Source organism: Podarcis vaucheri (assembly GCF_965113315.1).
Source record: "Podarcis vaucheri genome assembly, chromosome: 7".
NCBI lineage: Eukaryota > Metazoa > Chordata > Lepidosauria > Squamata > Lacertidae > Podarcis > Podarcis vaucheri.
The window spans coordinates 84,106,842-84,132,344 of record NC_138765.1 but is presented as its reverse complement, the minus strand read 5'-3'; the positions used below and the strand labels follow the sequence as shown (position 1 = coordinate 84,132,344).

Below are 25,503 nucleotides of genomic sequence, written 5' to 3'. Positions count from 1 at the left end.
TTGCAACAGAAAAATAAAGATCCCCCTTGGTTTCTATGGATCTTGCCTCCATCCATTCATCTCTGACAGATCATGGACTTAGGGAACTCAGTCACTTGGGGAGTTGGGCAGCAAAAAACAACCCTCCCTATTTTTTCTATAACACAATGAAGCTGAATTTGGGAAGATTCATAGAGTTGGCAGGGACCCTGAGGATCATCTAGTCCAATCCCCTGCTGTCCCTTAAGGGGATAGAACCTGCAACCATGGCATTTTCAGCACCACGCTCTAACCAACTGACCTATTAAGTCTGGAAAGGCAGGTGAACAGGCCCAGTTAAGACCAACGTAGATAAGAATCTGAAGAAAGCATGGAAGCAGTGGCGGAGGAAGGGAGCGGCAGTCATCTCGGGGGGGGGGGTGACAAGAGGGCACCCCACATGGGGCTTGGCCCACCACTCCCGGGTGCAGCAGTGCGAGCCATTGCCATTGCGCCACTGCCGCCGCGTGTGGTTTCCTTTGCTGCTGCTGCAGCCACGAGTGGAGGATCCCTCTGCTGTCTGTATGGTGCATGTGCAGCCGCGCATGCACTGTATGTAGTAGTGCTGCGCATGCACCACTAAGCGGTTTGCTCCGCCCCACTGCAGCCACGAGCAGAGGATCCCGCCACCGTCTGTACATAGCGGCACCGCGCACGTGCCGTACATAGCAGCGCACGGGCATGTGCTGTACATAAAGCACGCACATGCAGCGTACGCAGCACTGCGCATGAGCTGCGGGGCGGTTTAACCGCCCCTGTGGCCAGTATGCCCCACCTCTCGACACCCCGCACCAAGTGCCGGAGAGCCTTAGAATCATAGAGTTGGAAGAGACCACAAGGGCCATCGAGTCCAACCCCCTGCCAAGCAGGAAATACCATCTTCCTTCCTTCCTTCCTTCGCCCCTGCCTGGAAGCAGGTGGATCAGGCCAATGTGGGGTGGGGGGGTACCAGGCCTAGCCTTCTGTCCTCTCAGTGGTCAACCTGGTGCCCCACCGGGAAGTGCCAAAGGAAGACTGAGGGCAACCACCACACTGTTGCGACTCTCGGCCACTGGGATTGAGAGGCGTTTATGGCCTCCAGCTGCAGAGGATGGCTAAGGACGGCAGTGCAGTGGCAGGTCCCAACACTGGGTGTGAATCTCTGCAAACGACGCACCAAGAATCTGGCCTGAATAGGCCCCGGGCACACAAAGCCTCTGCTGCTGGGCATGCGTGGCCCTTCCACAGAGGCAGAGCAGGGGCACGTCTTGAGCACGTGTCCAAGGAGGACCGGCAGCAATCCCTGTGCCCGAAAAAGACCAGCTGGCTGAGTCTGGAGGCGTCTTCTTGTCAACAGCTCAAAATAGCACATCTCAGGAGAGTGTGGCATTGCTGATGCTTGCGTAAGATGCGCTGAGAGGACAAAAACATGGAAGGGTGCCGAAGAGGAGGCGGGTTGGGAACTAGGGCACAGGAGGGGGCAAAGGGACCCCTGGCTGCCCTTTGCCCTGGTCGTGGAGGCTCCTGCACCCATCTGGGGCACCAGCTTCTCCTGCTCTTGGGTGCGGCCCTGAGGCCTTACTGTGCAAAAAGCACATGAGGTCTGTTTCCATTTTGGGGTCTCTACAATTTGGCACTTCCTGCCAGGACTGCAAAGGTTAGAAAAGCCTCCCCCCCCCCCCCCGTGGCACTGGACTGGATTGCCTTGGCCTCAGCCTCCTCCCTGGCATAGGAATCTGCCTTACACTCATTCAGACCACTGGGTCCATCAAGCTCTGTATTGTCTACACTGACTGGCAGCAACTATCCAAAGTCTCTCCCCCAGGCAGAGTCCTTTCCCAGGCTCAAGCCTATTTACCAAATGACACCCGAGGCTCCGCTCCTCACTTTAAAGCACAAACAGGTAACCAACAGAGGAAGGAGACTAGAGAACAGAAGCCAAGATTAAACTGAGATAACAATTTGTCAAATCCCTTTGGAGACGAAACAGCCAGAGAAGAGCAAGCTGGTCCTCCTGCCGCCCTGGCAAATAAAACCACCCTACAACTCTCATCGGGACGCGGGTGGCACTGTGGGTTAAACCACAGAGCCTAGGACTTGTCGGTCTGAAGGTCGGCGGTTCGAATCCCCGTGACAGGGTGAGCTCCCATTGCTCGGTCCCTGCTCCTGCCCACCTAGCAGTTCAAAAGCACCTCAAAGTGCAAGTAGATAAATAGGTACCACTCTGGCGGGAAGGCAAACGGCGTTTCCGTGCGCTGCTCTGGTTCACCAGAAGTGGCTTAATCCTGCTGGCCACATGACCCGGAAGCTGTACGCCGGCTCCCTTGGCCAATAGGGCAAGATGAGCGCCGCAACCCCAGAGTCGGCCACGACTGGACCTAATGGTCAGGGGTCCCTTTACCTTTACCACTCCCATCATCCCTAGTTAGCAAGACCATTGGTCAGGGATTATGGGAATTGTAGTCTGAAAACAGCTGGAGACCCAAGTCTGGGAACCACTGAGCTACAGGGAGCTTTCGGGTCACTCCCTGATGTCCCAGGCAAGCAGGCAGACTCAGCATTAACCAAGGAGTTTTTATTACAGGGTAGGAGGGGAGATGTATGTGCAGATACATTCTGCCACACAGGCCACCTCTTGGGGGGAGGGGAGACCCCCCGCATGAACGCATATAATACATTAGCAAGTCTCTTCTCTGTTAAAGAAAATTTAAAATAACAACAGCTTAAAAAAAAACACACCACCACCCTCCTCAGGCAAATAAAACCCGAACCCTGCCTATCATGGCTGGGATAACCAATGCGGCCCCTGCTTCCTATAGATTTGCTCTTGGCATAAAGAGATCAGCACCACCCACCCAGCTCCCTTCCAGCACACACACACACCCCTAGCAGCATTACCACTGCCCTCAAGCCAGCCAGGAGGGAGGCAGGCACAGAGGGACTCCCCTCCTGCAAAACAACAGGAATGTGAAGAGGCAGGATCTGCACAGACCAGCAGCTGCCAGGGCAGACCGCCCCCCCCCCCAAAGGAAGCTTCTCTGGTTGCAGGGGGCAAGGAGGAGAAGAGGATCTCACTGCGCCAGGTCAAAGCCCACTCCTGACAACAGGTCCTTTCCTGGGAAACTCCACTCCACCCAGGGAAAACTGGGGACCGAGCGCCACCTGCTGGCCTAACAGAGGAAGCTGCTGGCGCCGCCACTCCCACCCTGGCTGCTCCTTCTCAGCTTCCTTGAAGAGATGGCGAAGGCCTAGATCCGCTGCGCCAGCTTTGCCCGGTAGCCTGCCGAGACCAGGGCAGAGGGGCTGGAGACAGGCAGAGATCCCTTCACAGAACGAGAACATCTGGGGGACGAAGGAGAGATGGGAGATTTGTCTGTACCTCAGGGTGGGGCGAAAGTGGAATAAGACCGGCGAGTTTCCGCTTCGTTTTGACAAGAGAAATGCATGCAGGGTGTCCGCCACGTCCCAACCTTGCCTCATTCTAACAGCTCCAGACCTCCCAGCCCGGGTCGTGCCCCTCTACCCCATCCCCGTTAATAAGAGATTAGTATTCTTCGAAGATGAGGCCTTGCCACCAGGCCCCTGGGAGGGCTGCCAGCGGAGCACCAGCAAGCCAGTCCTGTCCATCGCTGCCGGCAGCCTTCGTACCGTAACCTCCAGCTGAGATGTAGCAGGAGATGCAGCAAGGTGGGCCCGGTGAAAGTTGCTCGAGGATCGCAGTGCTTCATCGGCCTATTATTACACGTGCACACTCACTCACTCAGTCACCCACACGGCCCCCTTTCGTCTCCAGCTGGATTCTGCTGGCAGCCAAGTAGCCGCAGGGAGGCCCAGCTCCACTTCAAGCAGCCTCTGGCTCGTGAAGATGGCCAAAGCCCACGCTGCCGCAGAGTCGTGTTTTTCCCTGCCGGCCGGGAGGCTAACACCAGGGGTCCCGGGAAGCCCTCCCGCGGCAAAGGCTGTCACTCCGCTGCCAGGCGCTGTGGATCAAGCTCACGGCGTCCTCGCACTTCTTCCGGATGGAGGCGTCCTCGATCGGCTTGTGCAGGAGGTCCACCTGTCAGGACAAAACAGGGGCGGGAGAGGAAGGTTTGTGGTTTGCTAAGACCAAAGACAGGGAGTTGAGTGAGGCTGAGGGGTGAGCCCTGCTTAGTTAAAGCCCCAGCAGCCAAACCACAGAGCCTGCGGCCACCTGGTCCGCAGGATGCGACAGTAGCTGTTTCTTCATCACAGATAAGGGACTCAAATGGTATTGATGTATTGTACTTCTATCCCACTTTTTTCTCAGAGATCAAGCTGGCATACATAGTTTCCCCCGCTCCTGAATTAATCCCCAAAGTAGGTTAGGCTGAGATGCAGCAACCAGCCCCAAACATTGTGTAGTGAGCCTCCTGGCCGAGTGGGGGATTCGAACCCTGGCCTCCTGGCTCTCAGTCCAGCCATGCTGCTCCAAACAGCACCTGTATTGAACTAACATACACTTTCAACCATATACAAAAACGACAAAGTTGTTTCCTCGTGTGCACCATCATCCAAGCTGGAATCTGGGGACAAACTGCAGACACACACACACACCCCGCCAAGGGATGAGAAGATATCAGTCTCCTGAAGGAACTTGACAATTCTTCATTGAAACAGATGTTTCAGTGATTACCTGTATCATAGAACTGTGGACTTGGAAGGAACCCTGAGGGTCCTTGACTCCAACCCCCTGCAATGCAGTGTGCATTGTTGCTGTTTTGTATAGTTGAAATATTCTATTAGCACAAGCAGCTGTGCCCCCACTCGCTCGGCTCACCAAACCCCCTGCTACTCCCCACCCACATTAACACCCTCAAACTTCCTCTTCCCACCCAATGCAGCTACCTAGCTCACTTTTCACCTTCCCAACCCCACTTCTTCATGCAAATCTAGGATTGTAATGCAGCTGTGCAAATCCTCCAGTGGGGGTGGTTGGGGTTGTGTGATCACAGAATTGTAGAGTTGGAAGGGCCCCCCCCCCTGCAATGCAGGGATCTCAGCTAAAGCATCCATGGCAGATGGCCGCCCAACCTCTGCTTAAAGCCGCCAATGAAGGAGAGCCTTCCATCTTCCGAGGGAGTCCGTCCCACTGTCCAACAGCTAGAACTGCCAGAAAACTATTCCCATGTTTACTCAGAATTTCCTTTCTTGTAACTTGAAGCCATCGGTTTGGGTCCTCACCTCCAGAGCAGGAGAAAACAAGAAATCTTCCTTGTGGCAGCCCTTGAGCTATTTGAAGATGTCATTGATTTGCTTTCTAGAACCTAATATTTCTGTTTTTTTCTTTTGTTTGTGGTGGCGCTTCAGGATTATTCTCAAAGGTTCTCGCCTGCAGCTTCTGCCTCCCGAAAGCCCTCGAGACACTACAAAGACCCTTCAAAATCCCACTCTGCAACGGCAACATCCTGAACACAGAGCGGGCTCTGGAGGAGGCTGATATGAGCCAGTGACTGCAGGTCCAAGGGGGGGGAAATCCTAGGGGCTGGATTTCATCCCAGTGCTTGATTTCATCTGATCCACTGTGCTGGGCTGCTCTGGACTCTCTGGCCCAGCACTGGATATGGGATAGATATTTCATGCCTGTCACTTTACTAAATGGTGACTTATTTATTTCTATGCTAGTCATTTTTACTTCTTTTTATCTTTCTATTTTATTCCTTTATTATTTCCTTCAATACTCTTCTCTCTTTGCTCTCTTTTCTTTTCCCTTTTCTCTGCTTTCTTTGTGTTGTTCTGCTCTGGTCTTTTGCCATTTTTGTGGTCCTCGACTCAGGATTAAGGAGGGGTTAACATGGATGGATGGATGGATAGATGAAGGGAAAGGAAGATCTCCCAGGGTGGGAGGATGGAAAAAGAAAGGTAAGCTCCCAAGTGAGAGTTGGAATGGCCCCTCCCTTTGTGTGGGACAAATTAAGATTTGCCTGTGAAAGAGGACTTCTTCTTTCTCTGTTTTTGTTTAGATTAGTTTGTTTTTTATTGCAGTGCATTATGTCTGAATAAACCATATTATATAAAAGAGGAAGGAGTGATGAATGTGCCCAGAGTCTCATAGTCCCTTGCTATATGTTGAATCAGAATGTGATGACAGCGTTATGTCATCAGTACAGGTATTATTTGGATCTCTTTATTTGCAACTAGGAGAAGGAAAACTCTGCCTTGTAGGATATCTTCAAGAGAAGACAAGGTTAAGGAATAAACCCTACTCAAATCTGGAGAGAGGATTCTCTAAGATGGTTGGATGGTGCCTTGTACACCTCCTTCCAGCAACTCCTGCAGCCGCTGGTGCCAAATGTATTGCTCTGCTTTCCTTTGCTCCACAGGGGGGAGCTTGTCGTCTGGGCATCCCAGAACATCCATGCACACTGTCTAGGCTTGCGCCCCAGGGAGGTCACTTCGATGCTGCCAATGCAGCAGTTTGACTTCACCCCTGGAGGTGCACTCCATTGTCTCTTGAAACAGAAGGATGTCAACAAAAGGCCCTTTTTACCTTTCGCAGCAGCAGCAGCAGCAGCAGCACAGCCACCCCTATGGTTTGATGGCAATGCCACTGTAGGAGCCAAGACACAGCGTGGGCCTCAGTGTGCAGGAAAGGGAGGAGATAGGCAACAAAACCTGGCCGCCTTTCAGAGGAGTGAGGCCTGCCAACAGCCATGCCAGCTTACCTGGTAGGTGCTTTTCCACACCGTGTCCAATGCCAGGAGGAACCTCTCCAGTTCTGCTATGCAGCTAAAATAGAGCACCCAGGAGGGCAGGTACTGCTTGCGGTCCTGGGCAAACTCCTAGGGAGGGAGGGAGGGTAAGACACACATCAGTTGAGGGGAAGGGCACTTGCTTGGCATGCAGAAGGACCTGGGTTCAATCTCCAATGTCGGCATCTCCAAGCAGGGCTGGCTATAGGCTCCTCCTGTCTGAAAACCCTGAAGAGCTGGATAGCTTAGTTGGCTAGAGTATAGTGCTGGTAATTGCAAGGCTGCCCGTAACGGACAGCTGCATGTTCCTGCGTCACAAGGGGCTGGATTAGATTATCCTCAGGGTCCCTTCCAACTCTAAGCCTCTGGATATGCTGATCAGTAATTGACAATAATGAGCAAGACAGACTGCGGGCCGGACTTTGTATAAGGCAGCTACCTATTTTCTTATTTAAATCGGCCCTTTATTCAGAACTATGCTGGCTTGGTCGTGGTACATAAAATGAACTATGGCAGGATCCCCAAGTACGCTACGCAGAGCTGCCTTCAGGACCATTGGCAGACCGACTCTGCGTTAGGAAGGTGTCTGCCAACGAGTCACGAAGGTTGGCTTCATCAGTGGCCAGAGAAGGAATGACCGCTGGGAGGAGCACACAGAGAAGACATGCCATGGTGCACCCGCAGCAGCAAAATTTGCCCCACCTGCAATAAAACAGGTCTCCCCACATTGGTCTCTCCAGCCACAGAAGTCACTGTAACTCTCCAATGGTTTGACTTCACTCCCGAAAGTGTCTTCCGAGACAGACGTTAGCCAATCATTATTCAGAGCTTGCTTTATTTACGCTTTAAGAGAAGGGTCATAGCTCAGATTTGGATGCAGAAGGTGGTACATTCAGTCCTTGGCAGCACCTCCAGGTAGGCCTGGGAATGTCCCGTGCCCAAGACACTGGAGAGCTACTGCTGCCAGTCAGTGTTGCCAATACTGAGCTAGGTGGACTGATGGTATGATCTGGTATAAGGTGTCTGTAGCCATTGCTGGCTGGACACACCCATGTGGCACACGCCCCCAGGTCAGCCAAATACTCACCAAGATACAGTATTCCCGGCCAGCCTCTGTGGAGACAGAGACCACATCCGCCAACTCAGCCGTGGCCAGCGAGCGAAAGAAGCTGGTCTGGCAGTCCTCGTGGCAGGTGAAGAGTTTCTGATCTGTCAGCACCAGGCAGCAAGGGACGCAGGGGGCAGGAACCACACCTTGGGGGACAACCTGGAAGAAGGCAGAGATTTCCAAACTTTTCATGTCGGTGACACACTTTTTAGACATGCATCCGTTCGCAAAATAGTATATCAGTTTTATTAGCAAATTAAACTAACCCCTTTCCAGCCCGGCAGGAGTTTGCACAACACACTTACACACTGCAGTTGACACACTAACAGTGTTTGGAAAGCTCTGGCATATGGCGTGTGTTGGTTCTCCAGTTCTACTCAGGAGTAGACCCACTGAAGTTAATGAACATGGCTAACTTGCAGTTATTCATTTCAGCAGGTCTCCTCCTTTACTAGGGACGCGGGTGGCGCTGTGGGTTAAACCACAGAGCCTAGGACTTGCCGATCAGAAGGTCGGCGGTTCAAATCCCTGTGACGGGGTGAGCTCCCGTTGCTCGGTCCTTGCTCCTGCCAACCTAGCAGTTCGAAAGCACATCAAAGTGCAAGTAGATAAATAGGTACCACTCTGGCGGGAAGGTAACTGGCGTTTCTGTGCACTGCTCTGGTTTGCCAGAAGCGGCTTAGTCATGCTGGCCACATGACCCGGAAGCTGTACACCAGCTCCCTCGGCCAATAAAGAGAGATGAGCGCCGCAACCCCAGAGTGGGCAACGACTGGACCTAATGGTCAGGGGTCCCTTTACCTTTACGCCCTTTACTGATGAGGGCCAAAAGTGGTTTTGTGGGGCCACAGAAGCCCAGGCTGCCTAGGACCCCTCCTAAGCGGCAACCCCTGTGAGTCGTACTGGTCTGATCTGGAAGCTTAGCTCTTTCTCACCCCTTTGGAGACCGCCTGGCACAGGTACTGCATCCAGTCAGCCATCTCCTCCTCGCTCTCGGCGCTCAGCTCTAAGGAGGGCCGGTCGGTCAGGATCACCTGGAAGGAGTGGGGGCGGTCCGTCCCGTTTGACCTCCGGCACCCTCCACACTGCTCCCCACTGCAAGGAGGGCCAGAGAGGGTTCCGAGTGAGTGGGGTGGGTATGGGTGGGGAAGAGGGAAGATCTGGAAGGCTCCTGCCTCGCGGGGCAAACTCACCCCATGGTCACGGAGAGAAGAAGGGTGACGTCCGCACGGTCCGGGTACTGATACAAGATGCCGTTGCTGTGGAGGGAAAATGCAAGAGCCGATTTCGTCATGCTATCCTGTCCTGTGTTCAGGACTCAGGGTGGGGAGCTCAATCACTCCCGCAAAGGGTGGCCGCTGAAGGCAGTTGCTGCATCAGCTGTGCAGCTTGGTGCTGATGCGAGTCGCAGGGCACAATGTCCGACAGGGGCGGGGGGGGGGTCATTAGGAAGGCAAAGGGGGCTGCACATTGGAGGCACTAAACAGCAAGAGAAGCAAGCAAGCCCATGGCGCTTGCTCTGAGCCTTTTGTGCTCCCATCCTCGCTCACTCTGCAATCCTGTCTCTCTCTCACCTGAGCACCACGTAGCAGGTCTTCCAGTTCTCCTTGCCCAGGTAGTTGGTGCCTGCCTTGTAGCTCAGGACACCTTCCTTTGTGATGGGATGCTCGGCTAGCATGTAGTCCGAGGGGGCTGGCCCCAGAGTCTCGTCCATGGGGTCTTCCCAGTGGATCAGGCCATAAAAGCGGACCACCACATCCGAGATCTGAAGGAGACCCCGCCCCAACCCACAAGTGGGGTTAATAGCTTCATAGCACTGGGGGTGGGGAGGAGGAAGGAGCTTGTGATGAAGTCCCTCCAGGGCAGGTGCCTGAAAGGCCCTTTGGTGGGGGGGGGCAGAGGGTCTGAAATGCCAGGGGGACCCCTGAACCAATCCTATTTGTGGGGAAGGAGGACAGCAGCAGCTAAGTATCTGGGTGGGAAAACTGGCGGAGAACAAGACAGTCTCACTCTTCTTCCCTCACAGATGAGGCAGGGAACCTTTTTGGCACATTCAACCTCCCCCCCCCCCCGCCAACGTCATTATGATGTTGTGTGACCCCTGCCCACCAGGGTGTTCCCAGTAGGAAACAGGCTGGAAAAGCAGCAGACAGCAGGACTGAACTCTCTGTTCACCAGCTGATGAGTGGAGGATTGGCTCCTGCTCTCTGTAGGGGGAACACTCCTCATGGGGAACTCCCTGGTGAAGCAGAACCCAGCAGGACTGACCTGCCAACCAGCTGGTGTCACCTGGTGATGTCAGCTGACTGACAGGTGGGTGTGGCTTGGGGAGAACAGCCCCCCCACCTGCAGCCTTATTGCATATGGAATTCTCTCAGACGCAGTGCAAAAGTGGAGCTGCTCTCATTCTGATCCCGAGGGCCACCTGATCACGGTGCAACATGCAGACACTAGCCATGTTCTCCCCTTGCTGAAAACAGGTCTTGCACTTAAACTGCCTGCAGTTGGCTGGAAAATGGCCCAGAGTGCCCTCCTCACCTCCCGCTTGGATTCCTGAGCCACAAACTTGGCCAGCGCCAGCTTCTCCATGGTGGCGTCCGTCAGGATGCTGGGATAGGGCGGCTCTCGGCATCCTTTGATCATGGCTGACTTGAGGCACACCAGGAAAAACCTGGGGGAGGGAGGGGGGAATACAGAGGGCAAAAGCGGGAGTCAGGGGGTGAGGATTCATGCCCAGAAATGGGGGATCAGGCCAGAAAACCAAAGCTGATCCAATAATAATAATAATAATTTATATGCCGCCCATCTGAGTGGGTTAGCCCCAGCCACTCTGGGCAGCTTCCAACAATTAAAACATTAAGCACAGGAAAACAGTGAACACTAAAAACTCCCCTATACAGGGCTGCCTTCAGATGTCTTCTATAAGTCAGATAGTAGTTTATTTCCTTGACATCTGAAAGGAGCGCATTCTACTGGGCGGTTGCCACTACCAAGAAGGCCCTCTGCCTAGTTCCCTGTAACTTCACTTCTTGTAGTGAGGGAACTGCCAGGAGGTCCTCAGTGTCCGGGCTGAACGATGGAGGTGGAGACGCTCCTTCAGGTACATAGGGCCGAGGCCGTTTAGGGCTTTCAAGGTCAGCACCAGCACTTTCAATTGTGCTCAGAAACGTACTGAGAATGTACTGAAATCCTCCCCATCCCCCCTTAGTAGCATTTAACAGGTAAAGGGATCCCTGACTGTTAGGTCCAGTCGCGGACGACTCTGGGGTTGCGACGCTCACCTCGCTTTACTGGCCGAAGGAGCCAGTGTACAGCTTCCAGGTCATGTGGCCAGCATGACTAAGCCGCTTCTGGCGAACCAGAGCAGGCACGGAAACGCCCTTTACCTTCCTGCCGGAGCTGTACCTATTTATCTACTTGCACTTTGACGTGGTTTTGAACTGCTAGGTTGGCAGGAGCAGGGACCCAGCAACGGTTCGCAGGGATTCGAACCACTGACCTTCTGATCGGCAAGCCCAAGAGGCTCAGTGGTTTAACCACTACAGCCTTACTGCAGTCAGCAGGCTCTTCTGAGGCCATCCCAGAAGCAAACTGGTAAGGGAGGAGCCCTTAAAATGTGGGGCCAGTCCCTTTCTGAACCCCCAGCTGGCACACTGCTCTGCCCAAGGCCACAAAGCGGGCAGCTGCCTCATAAAGGTGCCAGGAAGGGAGCAGGCATGCCTGGCTGGCGCTTTACTCACTCGGTCAGGGTGACATCGGCTGTGTCCAGAAGGAACTGCTTCCTGCGGTTGGTGCAGACCAAGGTCACTGTCTGCTGGTCCAGGCCCACCTGCGGCAGAAGGAAGGCACCCCAGGTCAGGGAAGGAGCCCCAGGACCCAAGGAGAGCCTCTTATCCTTTGAGCTGAGAAGCTGCTCAAAGGGGGGCTGCCCAACTGAATATTTACAAACAAACTGTAAACAGGTAAGAACACTGGCGGGACTATTGTAATAACCTGCAGCTTTAGAATCATAGAATCATAGAGTTGGAAGAGACCACAAGGGCCATCGAGTCCAACCCCCTGCCAAGCAGGAAACACCATCAGAGCACTCCTGACATATGGTTGTCAAAGAAGGAGACTCCACCACACTCCTTGGCAGCAAATTCCACTGTCAAACAGCTCTTACTGTCAGGAAGTTCTTCCTAATGTTTAGGTGGAATCTTCTTTCTTGTAGTTTGGATCCATTGCTCCGTGTCCGCTTCTCTGGAGCAGCAGAAAACAACCTTTCTCCCTCCTCTATGTGACATCCTTTTATATATTTGAACATGGCTATCATATCACCCCTTAACCTCCTCTTCTCCAGGCTAAACATGCCCAGCTCCCTTAGCCGTTCCTCATAAGGCATTGTTTCCAGGCCTTTGACCATTTTGGTTGCCCTCCTCTGGACACGGGCCCAAGACAGAACCCTGTGGCACCCCACTAGTCACTCTTCTCCAGGATGAAGAGGAACCATTGATGAGCACCCTTTGGGTTCGGTCAGCCAGCCAGTTACAAATCCACTGAGTTTTATAAGAGTATGCATTTAAAGGAGATGAATAAATGATTAAGTTAATATGGAATATGCATTTCTGAAACAACAATGGGATATTAGCTCCGCCCAAGGCATGATGGAGAACAGCAACAAGCGGGAAAGACAGACACAACATTTTACAAGGACAGGGAAAAACATTAGGGACAGAATAATTGTCACACACAGGAAGAACAAGGACATAGTTTGAGTGCCTGACTTGTAGTTTCATAAACCATTTAATGTGTCAATACGAATAGAAATTAACATTGCAGTTGTTGTATATGGGATTATTATTATGACAGAAATGTAATTAAAATTAATAAGATTTTGGAACGCAGATATAAAGAAAAGAATCAAACCATCAATTCTAGCACGTGGGGGAGCCACCTAAATTATATAATTTGGTATTTGAATGATAGGTATTAGTAATTGTATTATAATTTCGCATTGTTATAATGAGGCTATGAATGAAAACTAATAAAAATATTATTAAAAAGAGTTAATTTGGAATATGCAGAAAATATATGAAATAAATTTAAAGAACCACAGAAAGAGTGGGAAGGAAGTCGAGTTTCAAAATGTTAAAATGATTGTAAAATTACTGAAATGTATAAAATAGAAAATCATAAAAAAATTAAAAAGTGGGCTGTTCAAAGGTGGGCACTGGAGGCGGGGGCTTGGTGCTGCAGATCCTGGCATCATGCCCTCTGTGGCCACAACTCTGCAATCTCCATGGCTGCCAAGCAGCTTCAACAGGTCCAGCTGCCCCTGCTGCCTCCAGGCAGAAGCCAGCAGCTCACCATGGCAGCTTCTGTGCCTTTGAACCCGCACTGGTAAAAGCCCCACCTATCTTTGGGAACAGTACCCTTGCCCTGGAATTCAGAGCACTGAAAACAAGAAGGCCCTCTCCTCTCAGGTGTACCATGGCTGGATCCAGCTTCTGTCCCAAGAGGCGCCAGCACTGTCCCCCTGCCTCAGTCCCCCTTTCCCAACTCACTGAGATGTAGTCCAGCTCATTGTAGGAAACGGCTTCCTCCACCATGTAGGGCTTCTCAGCGGCTCCTGAGCCAAAGAGGGTGAGGGAGCAGGGAGGAGGAAGAGAGAGAGAAAGGGAGAGAGCCAAGTCAGTCACATGGTTGGGGAAAGTTGCAGCCCACCCACGAGGGTCTCTGGACCACCTGGCATGGCCTCTTGCAGCTCAGCGATCAGGCCGCAAGTGATATTGCTTACATTCTCACTTTAAAAAAAAAAGCAAAGCAACTACAACAGAAGGCAGGGGGCTCGTCTGGAAGCCTCTCTCCCTGGACCCAGCAAACAGGGAGGCAGGCTTTGAACTGAGCAAGGCAATCTGCCCTTCCCCACCAAGATGAGGAAGGGCTGTGGTCAGCGGCAGAGCACCTGCCTGGCACACAGAGGACCCCAGGTTCAATCCCTCGCAGTTTCTTCAGGTAGGGCTGGGAATGCCTCCCCCAATGCCTGCAACCATGGAGAGGCACTGCTGCCAGTCAGCGCAGGCAACACTGAGCATCAGCAAAGCCCACCCACTAAACCACCTCCAGGGCAAATTTAAATCGGGATGCCTCCACGCCAGGTTCTTGGGCTGGGGTGATGGGGAGAGGGGAGGGTTGTTGCTGTTGGGGTTGGGTGTTTTGTTTTGTTTTTTTTGCATTTTTATTATAGATCTTCTTGTGATTTATGTGGAAGCTGTTCAGTTGGGTTGTGAATTTTTTAAATGTTTTATTTGTTGTTTATGACTACAGTGGTACCTCTGGTTGCGAACAGGATCCATTCCGGAGCCCCGTTCGCAACGTGAGCAGAACGCAACCCACTTCTGCGTGTTGTGATTCGCAGCTTCCGCGCATGATGTCATTTTGAGCGTCTGCATGAGCGGCGAAACCCAGAAGTAACGCTTTCTGGTACTTCCGGGTCGCCGCGGGACACAACCTGAAAAGATTTAACCTGAAGCAAACGTAACAAGAGGTATGACTGTACTATTGTCATGTTGTAGCTATGTATTGTTTTCATTTTGTAGGTCACCTTGAGCATGGTTTGAACTGTGGAAAGGCAGCATACAAATTAAATTATCATAGAACTGTAGAGCTGGAAGGGACCCATGAGGGTCATCTAGGGACCCTGATATTTAGTCGGATTCTCCTTTCTTGTAACTTGAAGCCATTGGTTTGAGTCCTACCCTCCAGAACAGGAGAAAACAAGCTTGTTCCCTCTTCCATGCGACAGCCCCTTGAACTATTTGAAGATGGCTGTTATGTATGTATGCCACCAAAACCCTGCCTTTGGAAATTCCTGTGGCCCCAAAGAAAGTAAGACGGGGAGTGCCAAGTTATTTGCGGGGGGGAGAGGGATAAAGACAGGTGTATGTGGGGTATATTATGTGAGACAAATACTTTTTGCGACTCCAGGGGCCACAAAGGGAGCAGAAGGGATGTGTTAAGCAGCCTGGTAAAAATGCTTTTTCAATCCACCATCTGCTGCCGCCTGCCAAATAATCACCCCTGAAACATCACGAAATGGCTCCTTTGCAAGTGCAAAGCCAGGATCGGGGCCTGGGCCCAGAGGAGGGAAGAGCCTGGGCCAGCCTGGCAGGATACCTTTGCGGAGGAGGTAGACGTAGCAGTCAGTCAGCAGCACGTAGACGAGCTGGAGGTTGCCCTCCATGTGCCCAGAGCTCATGCGGATCATCTGTGTGGGGGGAAAAGAGAGAGGCGCCCCGTTAAGGCTTTTTCGCAGGGGCTCTGCGAAACACACCCACTGGCCACAGCTTTGCCACTGGAACACTGCTCTTTTGCTGCAAGGCGCGTCCAAGATCCTCCCTGCCCCTGATCTGCTGGAACTGCTGGTGACTCTAGGACGGAAAAGAGTTCTTCCCCTCCAAAGCAGGCTTTGAGCTGGCTGGCATCAAGCCCCGCACACACACACCCACACACCCACACACACCCTTCACTTTGCCTCTTAAGGACAGGAGAAACCGAGTAAGTGGAGAGGGGGACATCCCAAAAGGAGTGTGGGAAAGGGAAGAGAAGGCGACAACACCTCACAGACCTACCCGGAACAGCTGCTCCTCATTTTCCCGGAAGACATGGATCATCAGAAGCAACAAGTGGTTGTTGTCTACCCTGTGCAGAGAGAGAGAGAGATGAATCTCAAAAAGCATGGAAGGTTTAGACCTCCCACCTAATATCTCAGGGCCAGTGGGAGAGGGGGAGATTTGGGCCTTATGAGGTCATTCCCACGTGGCAATTTAATATAGGACTATATTATCCAGCAATGCTTCCCTCACCCAATGGTCAATATTCTTCTTCAAAGTTGACCCTTTTGCATTTGGGCTGGAAGGAGCAACACCTCACCGTCACCCCAAGTCAAAAATGTAAGTGCTTGCATGCCACTAAGGACAGAACTCTCCACAATGTTTGCTCAGAACAGGTCTTTGAACAGGTCTCCTTCATATTGAGTTAGAAGCTTCCTCCTTGCGGCTTCTCCCTCTCAATACAGATGGAACTGCCCCTGGCTTAGTTCTTGTTTCCCACAGAGGAGGAGGGAGAGACTGTTTTCTTCTCATTCCTCCCCCCCCCCCAGTAATTATATAATACAATTTCATGATAAAAAAACAACCCCAAGTAAATAATGAGAGGAAGCCAGTAAAATTAAAGAGGCTTTGCCTGGGTGGGGAAAAGGGGATGATTAACCAAGGAGCAGTTCCTTGTCACTGAACAGGAAGGAATGAGAGGAGGAAGTCGCACAGGGGAAGCTCCTAATCAAAGGCACAGTACAGTGGTACCTCGGGTTAAAAACTTAATTCATTCAGGAGGTCTGTTCTTAACCTGAAACTATTCTTAACCTAAAGCACCACTTTAGCTAATGGGGCCTCATGCTGCCGCTGCGCCGCTGCTGCACGATTTCTGTTCTCATCCTGAAGCAAAGTTCTTAACCCAAGGTAATATTTTCTGGGTTAGCGGAGTCTGTAACCTGAAGCGTATGTAACCTGAAGCGTATGTATCCCGAGGTACCGCTGTAGCTAGAAGCCTCAAATGAATTCTGCCAGCCCACCTTGGGCAACACAGCACCTAAGTCAGAGAAGCTGCCTGGGTTTTCAAAAACACAAAAACTACACAACGCAATGTTTTGTCAGCTACGCCATCTGGATTCTTTGTCATCAGCAAGCGAATGCAGCCAACAAGAGATTCCAGGCTGAACGGCTCCACCGGGAGGTGAGCAGGCCGGAGTGACAATTTGCCAGACAGATAAAAGATGACTGAGAATCACACACACACACACACACACACACACACACACACACACGGTCTTTTCTCCTTGTCTCAGGAGACCCAGCAGGAGACCCAGCCACCATTTTCTTCTCAGGTAGAGAAACCCATATACCTCATTTATAAGGGGAATAACCGTTTCCCCTTCCCATCGTACCCTGCCCTGGGTCAGAAAGGTTCCCACCTTCTTTTGCAGGACTGGATTTCCTGGCAGCTTTATTTGGTTCCCTCTGCACAGCCACTTACCTGAACTCAGAGGGGTGGGCTGCCTCAGAAGGGCTCCCCTGGCCTTCTTCCACGCCAGAGTCCTCGGCGCTGCTCGGAGAGGGGCTGGTCCTGTCTCCCTTTAGCTTACCGAGGGCCTCCACACTGCCTGCCTCAACCACCACCACCACCTCCTCCTCCTCCTCCTCCTGCAAGTCCGTGGCTATGCGTGGCCCAGCCGTCTCTTCTCCTCCTCCTTCCTCCTCTTCTCCAGCAGCTTGAGGGCCACCAGGAACATGTGGCGGTTGACCATCCCCTGCAGCGTCATGGCGGCCACCACCTGCCGAAGCAGCGTTTGGACTCTCGACGGTAAAGCGGTAGAAATCCATGGGGGCCGAAACCCCCTCACTAACACTGCCAGAGGGTGGCCCCTCCGAGGGGGCCTCCTCTGGCAAGACGGTCCGAAAGGACTGGTCCGGGGGCTCGAGGGAGCGGCTCCACCCCCCGGCATCGTCCAGGGAGTCAATCACCCTGCTCAGAGATTGCCCCATCCTCTCCATGGAGGTGTCCTTCATCTCGGGGATACACAGGCCCAGCTGGGGAAGGGCGGGGCTCCTCTCGCTGCTGACATCTGGGCTGGCCTCCAGGCCAGATTCCTGCCGCCTGGCTCCGGTGCCCGACTTGTCCCCCTCGCCTGCCCCTTGGGTTCCAGCCTGGGCCGCAGAAGAGTTGGGAGTGGTGCTGGAGTCCTCCTGTCTGACCTCTTCGGTCTTGACCTTTTTCTTCTTGCCTGTCTTCTTCTTTTTAGCTAACCTACAAAGAGATGGAGAAGTATTAGATAGATAGATAGATAGATAGATAGATAGATAGATAGATAGACAGATAGATGTTAGATATCTAACACCGAGTAAATTGGCAAAAATGTATAACTCTAAATCAAGTAAGTGTTGGAAATGTAAGGAGAAAGAAGGTTCTTTTTATCATGTGGTGGTCTTGAAGCTTCCTGGGAAATGATATATAATGAATTGAAAAAGATGTTTAAAATAACGTTTGTAAAAAAACAAACCCAGAAAATTTCCTTTTGGGAATTATAGGGACAGAACTACCCAAACTGTACAAAAACGTATTCATGTATGCTACTACTGCGGCAAGAATGTTACTTGCCCAAAACTGGAAAGAAGCAGAAGTCCCGCCGAAAGAAGAATGGATACAAAAACTTATGGAATATGCAGAAATGGTGAAAGTTACTGGAAAAAATAAGAAATCAAGATAGCAACCTTTTTATAAAAGAATGGAAATGGTTTATTGAATATAAGAACACTGGCAAGATTATTGTAATCTGCAGTTTTAAAAGAGTACATATTTAAAATAGATGAATAAATGAATAAAGTTAATTTGGAAATGCAGAAGATATTAAAAATAAATTTAAGGAACCGCAGAAGGAGGGGGAAGGAAGTCAAGTTTTGATATGTTAAAATGACTGTAAAATTGAAATGCATGAACCTGGAAATAAAATAAAATAAAATAAAATAAGAGATGGAGAAGTAGAAGCACTGTGAGGCATAAGGGCAGCGTCAGGGCACGGGGGTATTGGGGGGCAGCGACAGCCCTCTAGAGAACGCAGCCACTGTGAATATTTGGTCCCATACCGAAGGACATCTCCCTAGGCTTATTAGGAACAGAAGCAGCTGGCTGGGGCTGATGGGAATTGAAGTCTAGCAACATCTGGAAGGCCACGGCTCCCCCAAACCTAAACTAGACAGTCATTTGCCTCTCCTGCCCCTGCCTACCTCCATCACAACTCTGCCTCCTCTTGAACGCAGGGGTGTGGAACCTGTGGCACTCTGGGTGTCGGACTCCAGCACCTTCCATCTTCCCTAATCACAGGCGATGCTGAGCCTGGAGGGAGTTGGAGTCAAGCAACATCTGGAGGGCCACAGTTAGCCCAGCCATAAGCAAGACAGAGCAAGGTACTGCCACTTTCATCCAGGTAATTTATAATGTGTTTTAAGGAGGGGACAATAGCTCAGCAGTGAAGCCTATCCACCTCCCTGGTATCTCTGACTGCAAACCTGCTAACTGTCCGGAGTGGAGGACACTCAGCTAGATGGAAGAATGGCCCAATTCAACAGGAATGCTGAAGATGTACTCCCTTACTCTGACCTTTGACCCCTCAAGAAGCAAGGTTTTTTAGGACATACTGTCTTCCTCTGACTTGCTTCAACTGTTAATATAGTACTGAATTTTAAATTGCTGCCCCGGGATGATGATGATGATGATGATGCTAGCCCAAAGATGGAAAGCACCAACAGTGCCGACCAAGGAAGAATGGCAAGCCAAACTGAAATGCTGAAACGGCAAAACTGACTGGGAGACTCAGGAATCAAGAAGATAATGACTTTGAAAAAGAATGGGGAGAAATTTATTATTTACTTAGGAGACCATATTAAACAAATAAAAGTGTTAGCTGGACTTTAAAAATAACTTGCAAAGAAACGAAAAATATGGAGAATTTAGAGAAATGAAAACTGGAGAATGTAATGATATGTAGTTTTAGAAAAATCATTTTAAGCACCCATGCAGGGGACGTGGGAAAGTCACGAGATTCAGAGAATCTCGTATATGGATGTGGTTAAAGTTTTTTCTCCTTATTATTTTGAATTTGTTTTTGTAAAAACCAATAAAAATATTATTTTTAAAAGATAAGGATAATGATAATTATGATAATAAGCAGTTTCATAGGATTCCTTTTTTTCTGTAAAATATTTATTGCAGATTTTAAACAAAAAACAAACCAACAAACATATACAATACCATCACCATACAACAAAACAAAGAAAGGAGAAAAGATTTAAAGAATAAACATAAAATAGAAAGAAAAAAATACAACAAAGTCAATTTATCCTTAAATCATATTTTCATAATCTTTGGACTTCCTCACATCACCCTTTCCTGTGTTCTCAGTCATATAGTTATGAGCAGCAATTTATTACCTTATTTGAATTCTTATTTTCATAGGATTCCAACTGGCCCGGGAACCCTGGACTTTCTGCCTCCCTCCCACCACTGACCTTATGACCTCCAGCTCCATGCAGTTCTCCGATTGGTCGGTGCCCTCCGTGGTTGTGAGGTCTGCCTTCTCTTGGGAGGCAGAGTGGACTGGGGTGGTCTCAATGGAGGACAATGCCTCTGCCTTCTCATTGAAAGGGTTGTAGCGCTGCTGAGTTGGGCTCTTGGCCGACGCTCGGCAGTTGTTCACCTCGGAGGCTGTGGAGCGCGAGCAGCTGAGGGTGTCTGTTAGGTCTCCGTCTGAGCAAGAGGAGGAGAAAAAGCAACAAAGTGTGATTCAGCTCCCCCCTCCCTACGAGAAAGTCCTGAAGCCAAAAGCAAAGCCTGGGGAAAGAGTGGCCCATGAAGGATCCCCCAGCAAAGGGTTGGTTTTTGGCGCCCCCTGCAGACCTCCGGAGGCAACTCAGGGTCATTCAAAGCAAGCAGCCAGGAATCAGAGGAGGACTTGTCTAAATCACAAGTGCTCATTGGTTTCGGTTTAAAACTAGTTTTGGAAAGTTATCACAGATTGCGATACTTATCATCGTTCAGCCCGGACACTGAGATCCAGCACCGAGGCCCTTCTGGCGGTTCCCTCACTGCGAGAAGTGAGGTTACAGGGAACCGGGCAGAGGGCCTTCTCGGTAGTGGCGCCCGCCCTGTGGAACGCCCTCCCTCCAGATGTGAAGGAAATAAGCAGCTATCCTATCTTTAAAAAACATCTGAGGGCAGCCCTGTTTAGGGAAGTTTTTAATATTTAATGCTGTACTGTTTTTAACACTCGATTGGGAGCTGCCCAGAGTGGCTGGGGAAATTCAGCCAGATGGGCGGGGTATAAATAAATTATTATTATTATTATTATTATTATTATTATTATTATTATTATTATTATATCATGGCATTACAATCTGGCAAAGGCACTGAAAAATCTTATTCAGCCCACCCTGATGTTTTAATGCCTGTTTGGACAGAACTCACAGGTTTTTAAGCTTGTTCAGTTATTTAAAGAACTACAGCATTGTAGTGCAGAAACGCCCCTGAGTGCTGAGCTGCCTTAGGATTGGACTTGGCTCCAAGCGAGGCGAGAGGAGCAGTCTCATTCAGCTGTTCTGTAAGCAACCCAACATCAGCCATGAACAGGTGCCCCAAACCCTGAGCACCGCAGGGTTGGTAGGCAGATTGCTCTTGGAAGAGAACGCAAAACGGGCAGGAGGAGCCTCAACTCAACATTCGGAGCACCTTCCCACTGGCAATTTCTGCTGTCCTGTCCTCCCTGTTTCCCTTTCCAATCATAGGAACTAGAAGCTCGCCTACAAACAAGACAGAGAGCAGCTTGTAATAGAGAGTCCTTGGTTTCCTTCTGCCGCAAAGCCCTGTGAGGAGGAGGTGGCACAGAGTCCGAGGCAGCCCATAAAAGGGAGAACAGAGAAAAGAGATGGGCTTGCAGCAGCCAGCTTAAAAAAAGAGGCTGCCGGGGGGGGGGAAGGGGGGTTGGTGGCAATCAAATAAGTGATGGCTTCTTTCGGGTCTTTCCCATGCACTGTTGGAACAGAGAAAGTGGTTAGTGGCCCGGGAGAAGGTGATCACCGACGCCTGTGCAGAAAAAGAGGGTTTGGAAGGCTTGTTAATTTGGAGACGAGGAGGACACCCAGCATCTCATGCTGCCAGAGACAAAGCCACAGAACGAGGAAGGATGTTAAATACACTCAGGACTGGCCCCACCGGGAGGGAGAGGGGGAAGGGCCAGCAAGCTGGAGAGCCCTCGCTCCCCAAAGTGCCGCAGCACCCAGTGCCAAGCCCTTGTTTACCCCACAAGGAACGGCGGAGGGAGGGACCTCACACTCTTCTGAGCCGCTGGCTCCCCCTGGGGGCGCCAAGCAGCATTAGGGGCCCATGGCGGGGCATGCAGGCAAGCTCTGACGAAGGAAACAAAAGCGGCAGAGAGAGAGAGAGCACGGCTACGGAGAAGCGGGCGAGCTCGTCGCACCTTCCCAGGCTGTGGTGGGCATGGACGGCACTGCAGGGAACACATCTCCAAAATCATAATCTACAAAACGAGGGATAAAAAAGGAGGGTTAGAAATGGAGGCTGAAGGAAGGGGTGGGGAATAAATGGCCAGTAGTGTGTGCAGGGGGGGGGGGGCGTCAAGGGGGACAGAGGCAGGGCGCTAATTCATTGCTCTTATTATTTATAGCATTTATATCCCGCCTTTTTTCTCCAAAGAGCTCTAGAGTGGTATACATGGTTTGCCTCCTCCTCATTTAATGGCCACAACATCCCTCTAAGATAGGTTGGGCTGAGAGGCAGTGACCCTGTGAGCTTCATGGCCAGGCAGAGATTCGAACCCTGGTCTCCCAGGCCCTAGTCTGACAATCCGTCCACTACATCATGCTGGTTTTTCCCAGCAGCACAGGTCTACAGATGGGGCAGAGGAGAGGTGGGGAACTGTGGCTGGATTATACCACTCCAGGCTGCAAGGGGGGGTGCCAGTTTCCAAATGCTCCCCCAAATACAAAACTTCCAGAAAGGAAACGCCATCATCGCCAGCAACAAACACGGCAGTTTACCAGGGAGGAATATTCAAGTTCGGTCTACTCCTTAGTTGTGCCTGCCTCCTATTCCTCTGGGTCTGTTCCTGCTTGCTCGTTCGTTTTTTGAACACAGGAGGGCATTAAAAAAGTGGTTCCCCTGACTGGCTCTCAGATGTGGTACAGTCCAGTCTAGCACCTCGGGACTACCCAGTTCATTCTACAGCACAGGCTTAACCAGCATCAGGTAGGGAGAAAACCGTGCACACCCCCAGCATGACATTTTCAAATACCTTCTTTCAAACACCACTCTGAAAGAAGTACTCCATTCATGTGTATCCAAGAGGAAGCCTTTTAGGCCATGGAGAGACCTGGCTGCAGGTAACTCCCACACCCTGGGTTTTGCCCACGAAGACGAGATGCCACCCATGCTCTGGCTCTCCGGCACAGAGGGCTGGAATACCCTACCAGCAAAATCACGCACGCTCCCTCCCCTTCTCTCTGCAGAGAAACAGCACCACTACTAGATACCCAAACTGGATTAACTCTCTGTGCCTTCGCCCCAAACTGCTGTTTTGTGAGCGAGGAGGGATTTCTGCCTGCAGACTTCAGGCACTGTGAAACAACTCCCTGACCTCCTCCAGCCCTGTTCGAACACTTGCACCCCACTTACCCTCGCTGGAGGGGGCAATGGCACTGTCGTCCCATTCCAGGTTGGTGGAGGTGACGGAATTGAAGGAGTTGAGGGAGAGGCTGTCAGAGCCATGGACTGAGCTGGGCAGGCGGTCCTCGAAGTCTAGCAGGTACTGAGGCTTGTAGTAATCCGGCATGTAGGGCGCCAGGTCCAGGTAAGGGGCATCCTGGAAGGGCCAGGGAAAAACCTGGGGTTACTGTTCATCTAGGGAATGGAGAAACCCACCTCCTGACCTGCCTCCCCTAGGGAACCCTGCTGGCAGCACAGCTGGCTGCTCTCTGCTGCCACCATCCTGCTTCCAGGCACCACCTCTCTTAGGGCACCTGCATGTGGCCAGCTGCCTCCAAGCACTGCAGAGAACTGGAGCCACAGTCAGGCCAGCGCTCAGGGGGCTGCTTATTAAGGAAGAACAAGAGGGGGTAACTTGAATAGGGGGAAGTCTCAGTACCCAGAGCCCTGTGAGAGGCATCTTTGTGGGGAAAGGGTCTGCTTGCAGGCTCCTTGACACTGATGCGCCTGGTTGGCAAATTAATTGAAAAGGGCTCGCCACTAAAGCTCAGAACACACCTCAAGGCACCTAGGGAATAAAAGGAAGGCGAAATGCTGCTCCTCTTTGGTCCAGACTAAATCAGAAGGCTGTAGCGAAAGGGGTTTGCACAGCCATTGTAATGAAGGGGTCCCTCTTGAGTCTCTCTCTCTCTCCCCCCTGCCAGCCCAGTAAATCACTTTCCACACAGGGCTCTTAGTCCTAGTCTCTAGCAAAGTACTTCTTAAATGCTGCTAATGTAATACAGAAGCAGCAAGGGCCTTTCAAAATGGGGAAAAATCAATGCAGCATCTTTATTTGGCCATAGATGCAGGAAATTGAACGGTAGGCCGGAGGTGGGTTAAGCTTTCCTTGTGGCACCAAGAAGATGCTGCAACTCAAAAGGAGGAATGGAAATTTCCGTGCATGTATTCTAAGCCTGAAGGAAGTTGTGATGCCAAAGACTGGGGTAGTCAAATGGGGGCCAGGGGGATTGAAAAATATGGGGCAGGTTTGCATCAAGAGTTTGTTCTTTGCTGCTTCTGTGTGTGTGTCTCTCTGCTACTCTCTAGCAAGAGGAGATTTGCTCACCAGGTCCAAATCAAAGCGGATGAACTCCAAACCAGAGACCAGCGTGAGGAAGAGGGTCAAATGATGGTGGCTGCAGACAAGAGCGTTCCTGTGGGAGAGAGAAGTTGAAGCTGGTCATCCAAGAACCCAGAGGTTTCATGGCCCACCCAGGTAAAAACAAAGCCCAACCTCTTCCCATCTGATCTTTCCCTTCCTTCTGCAATCCAAAAAGACAAATTCTGCAAGTTCCGCAAGGAAGGAAAGATTGAAAAGGCTTCAGTTTAATATTCCAAGTCACGTAAGCAGATCTGTCTGTTTTGACTCCTTGCAACATCAATGAAGGCAAATATGTTGGTTTTCCAGAAAATTTTGAATCAGAAAGTTTTCCTTGTCTGGTATTCTGAACTGAACTGTGTTACACTGTTGTAAATGTTTTCCTTTTGCCTATCTTGTTTAAATAAAATCGTTAAGTTTTTATTTAAAAAAAGAAAAGAGAAAAGAAGTCTTCTGGCACCCTCAGTCAAATGGAATCTGAATTAGTGTGTTTATTTGACTTCCATTTAGAAAATGAAAGTAAGAGAGTCACCCATGCTAACAAAATGTACCGTTTAAACCTTTTCCCAATAACCCAAAGTCTGTTGAACTGCAATATTCAATTAAGTGGGGACACCCAACAATGTAAACTTTGTGTGTTTTCTATACTGCATTCAAAAAGACGATTTACATAAGAAACCAATGAACTGGAATAGTTGTATGTATTTTAAAACATGCCGACTCAACAGTTTGCACTTCCCTTACACCGTTTGAACATTAAGGGTGGAGGGGAAGCGCAGCTGTGCCTTCTCCATCCCAGTGCCAGACTCACTTGACGTAGTACTTGTGCAGCAGACTCAGGTTCTCCTGGAAAAGGCGTAGGTAGCTCTCCAGGGAGTTCTCATTGAGGGCCAGGTACAGCCATGCTCGGCCTGCAAGGGGGGGGGCGGAAAAGGAGAGGGCTTTATGGGCACTGCTTGAGGAGTAGGCAACCTCCCACCCGCCATGGTTAAATGTCAAGAGAAATAGGCTCAATGTGCAGGCTTTGGGTAATGCCTCCGAGGTGTCACCATGAGACAAGGCTCAGCTGCTGCCAAGAGGTGCTGGGAAGCCATGCCCTGCTCCTTAACCTCAGGTTGCAGGACAAGACTGCTTTTTCTGTATTACACAAGCCCATCAAATGTCCCAGGATTAAGCCCTTTTGAAAAAGGTGCCAGCCTTAAATCGGCCCCTGCTTTATCCAGCAAAACACTATG

At 50.8% G+C, this 25,503-nt stretch overlaps 1 protein-coding gene and 1 long non-coding RNA gene across 4 annotated transcripts in view; one reads left to right on the top strand and one right to left on the bottom strand.

Annotated features, from left to right (window-relative positions):
* Positions 1–2,557: 2,557 nt before the first annotated feature.
* Positions 2,558–25,503, bottom strand: part of PLEKHM2 (pleckstrin homology and RUN domain containing M2) — a 34,874-nt gene continuing 11,928 nt past the window's right edge. Inside the window, exons 4-20 of one of the 2 annotated variants that reach the window (XM_082229917.1) lie at positions 25,080–25,179; positions 24,236–24,323; positions 23,098–23,284; positions 21,884–21,943; positions 19,920–20,157; positions 16,891–17,661; positions 15,429–15,498; positions 14,974–15,064; positions 13,362–13,426; positions 11,556–11,644; positions 10,354–10,486; positions 9,390–9,580; positions 9,009–9,074; positions 8,751–8,910; positions 7,795–7,974; positions 6,681–6,797; positions 2,558–4,054 (exon numbers count right to left, since the gene is read on the bottom strand). In XM_082229917.1, coding sequence (XP_082086043.1) covers positions 3,917–4,054; positions 6,681–6,797; positions 7,795–7,974; positions 8,751–8,910; positions 9,009–9,074; positions 9,390–9,580; positions 10,354–10,486; positions 11,556–11,644; positions 13,362–13,426; positions 14,974–15,064; positions 15,429–15,498; positions 16,891–17,661; positions 19,920–20,157; positions 21,884–21,943; positions 23,098–23,284; positions 24,236–24,323; positions 25,080–25,179 — 2,744 coding nt within the window. In that variant the 3' untranslated portion in view covers positions 2,558–3,916. The remainder of the gene's footprint in view (positions 4,055–6,680; positions 6,798–7,794; positions 7,975–8,750; positions 8,911–9,008; positions 9,075–9,389; positions 9,581–10,353; positions 10,487–11,555; positions 11,645–13,361; positions 13,427–14,973; positions 15,065–15,428; positions 15,499–16,890; positions 17,662–19,919; positions 20,158–21,883; positions 21,944–23,097; positions 23,285–24,235; positions 24,324–25,079; positions 25,180–25,503) is intronic. The other variant, XM_082229918.1, reaches the window with a different exon arrangement.
* On the top strand, positions 3,955–7,788 carry LOC309536517. Of its 2 annotated transcripts, none has more exons than XR_014221557.1 (3): positions 3,955–4,086; positions 5,326–6,125; positions 7,180–7,788. It is a non-coding gene; the product is annotated as an uncharacterized lncRNA (long non-coding RNA). The 2 variants fall into 2 exon arrangements; XR_014221558.1 differs by lacking the exon at positions 7,180–7,788 and having other exon boundaries at positions 5,326–5,616; positions 6,001–6,673.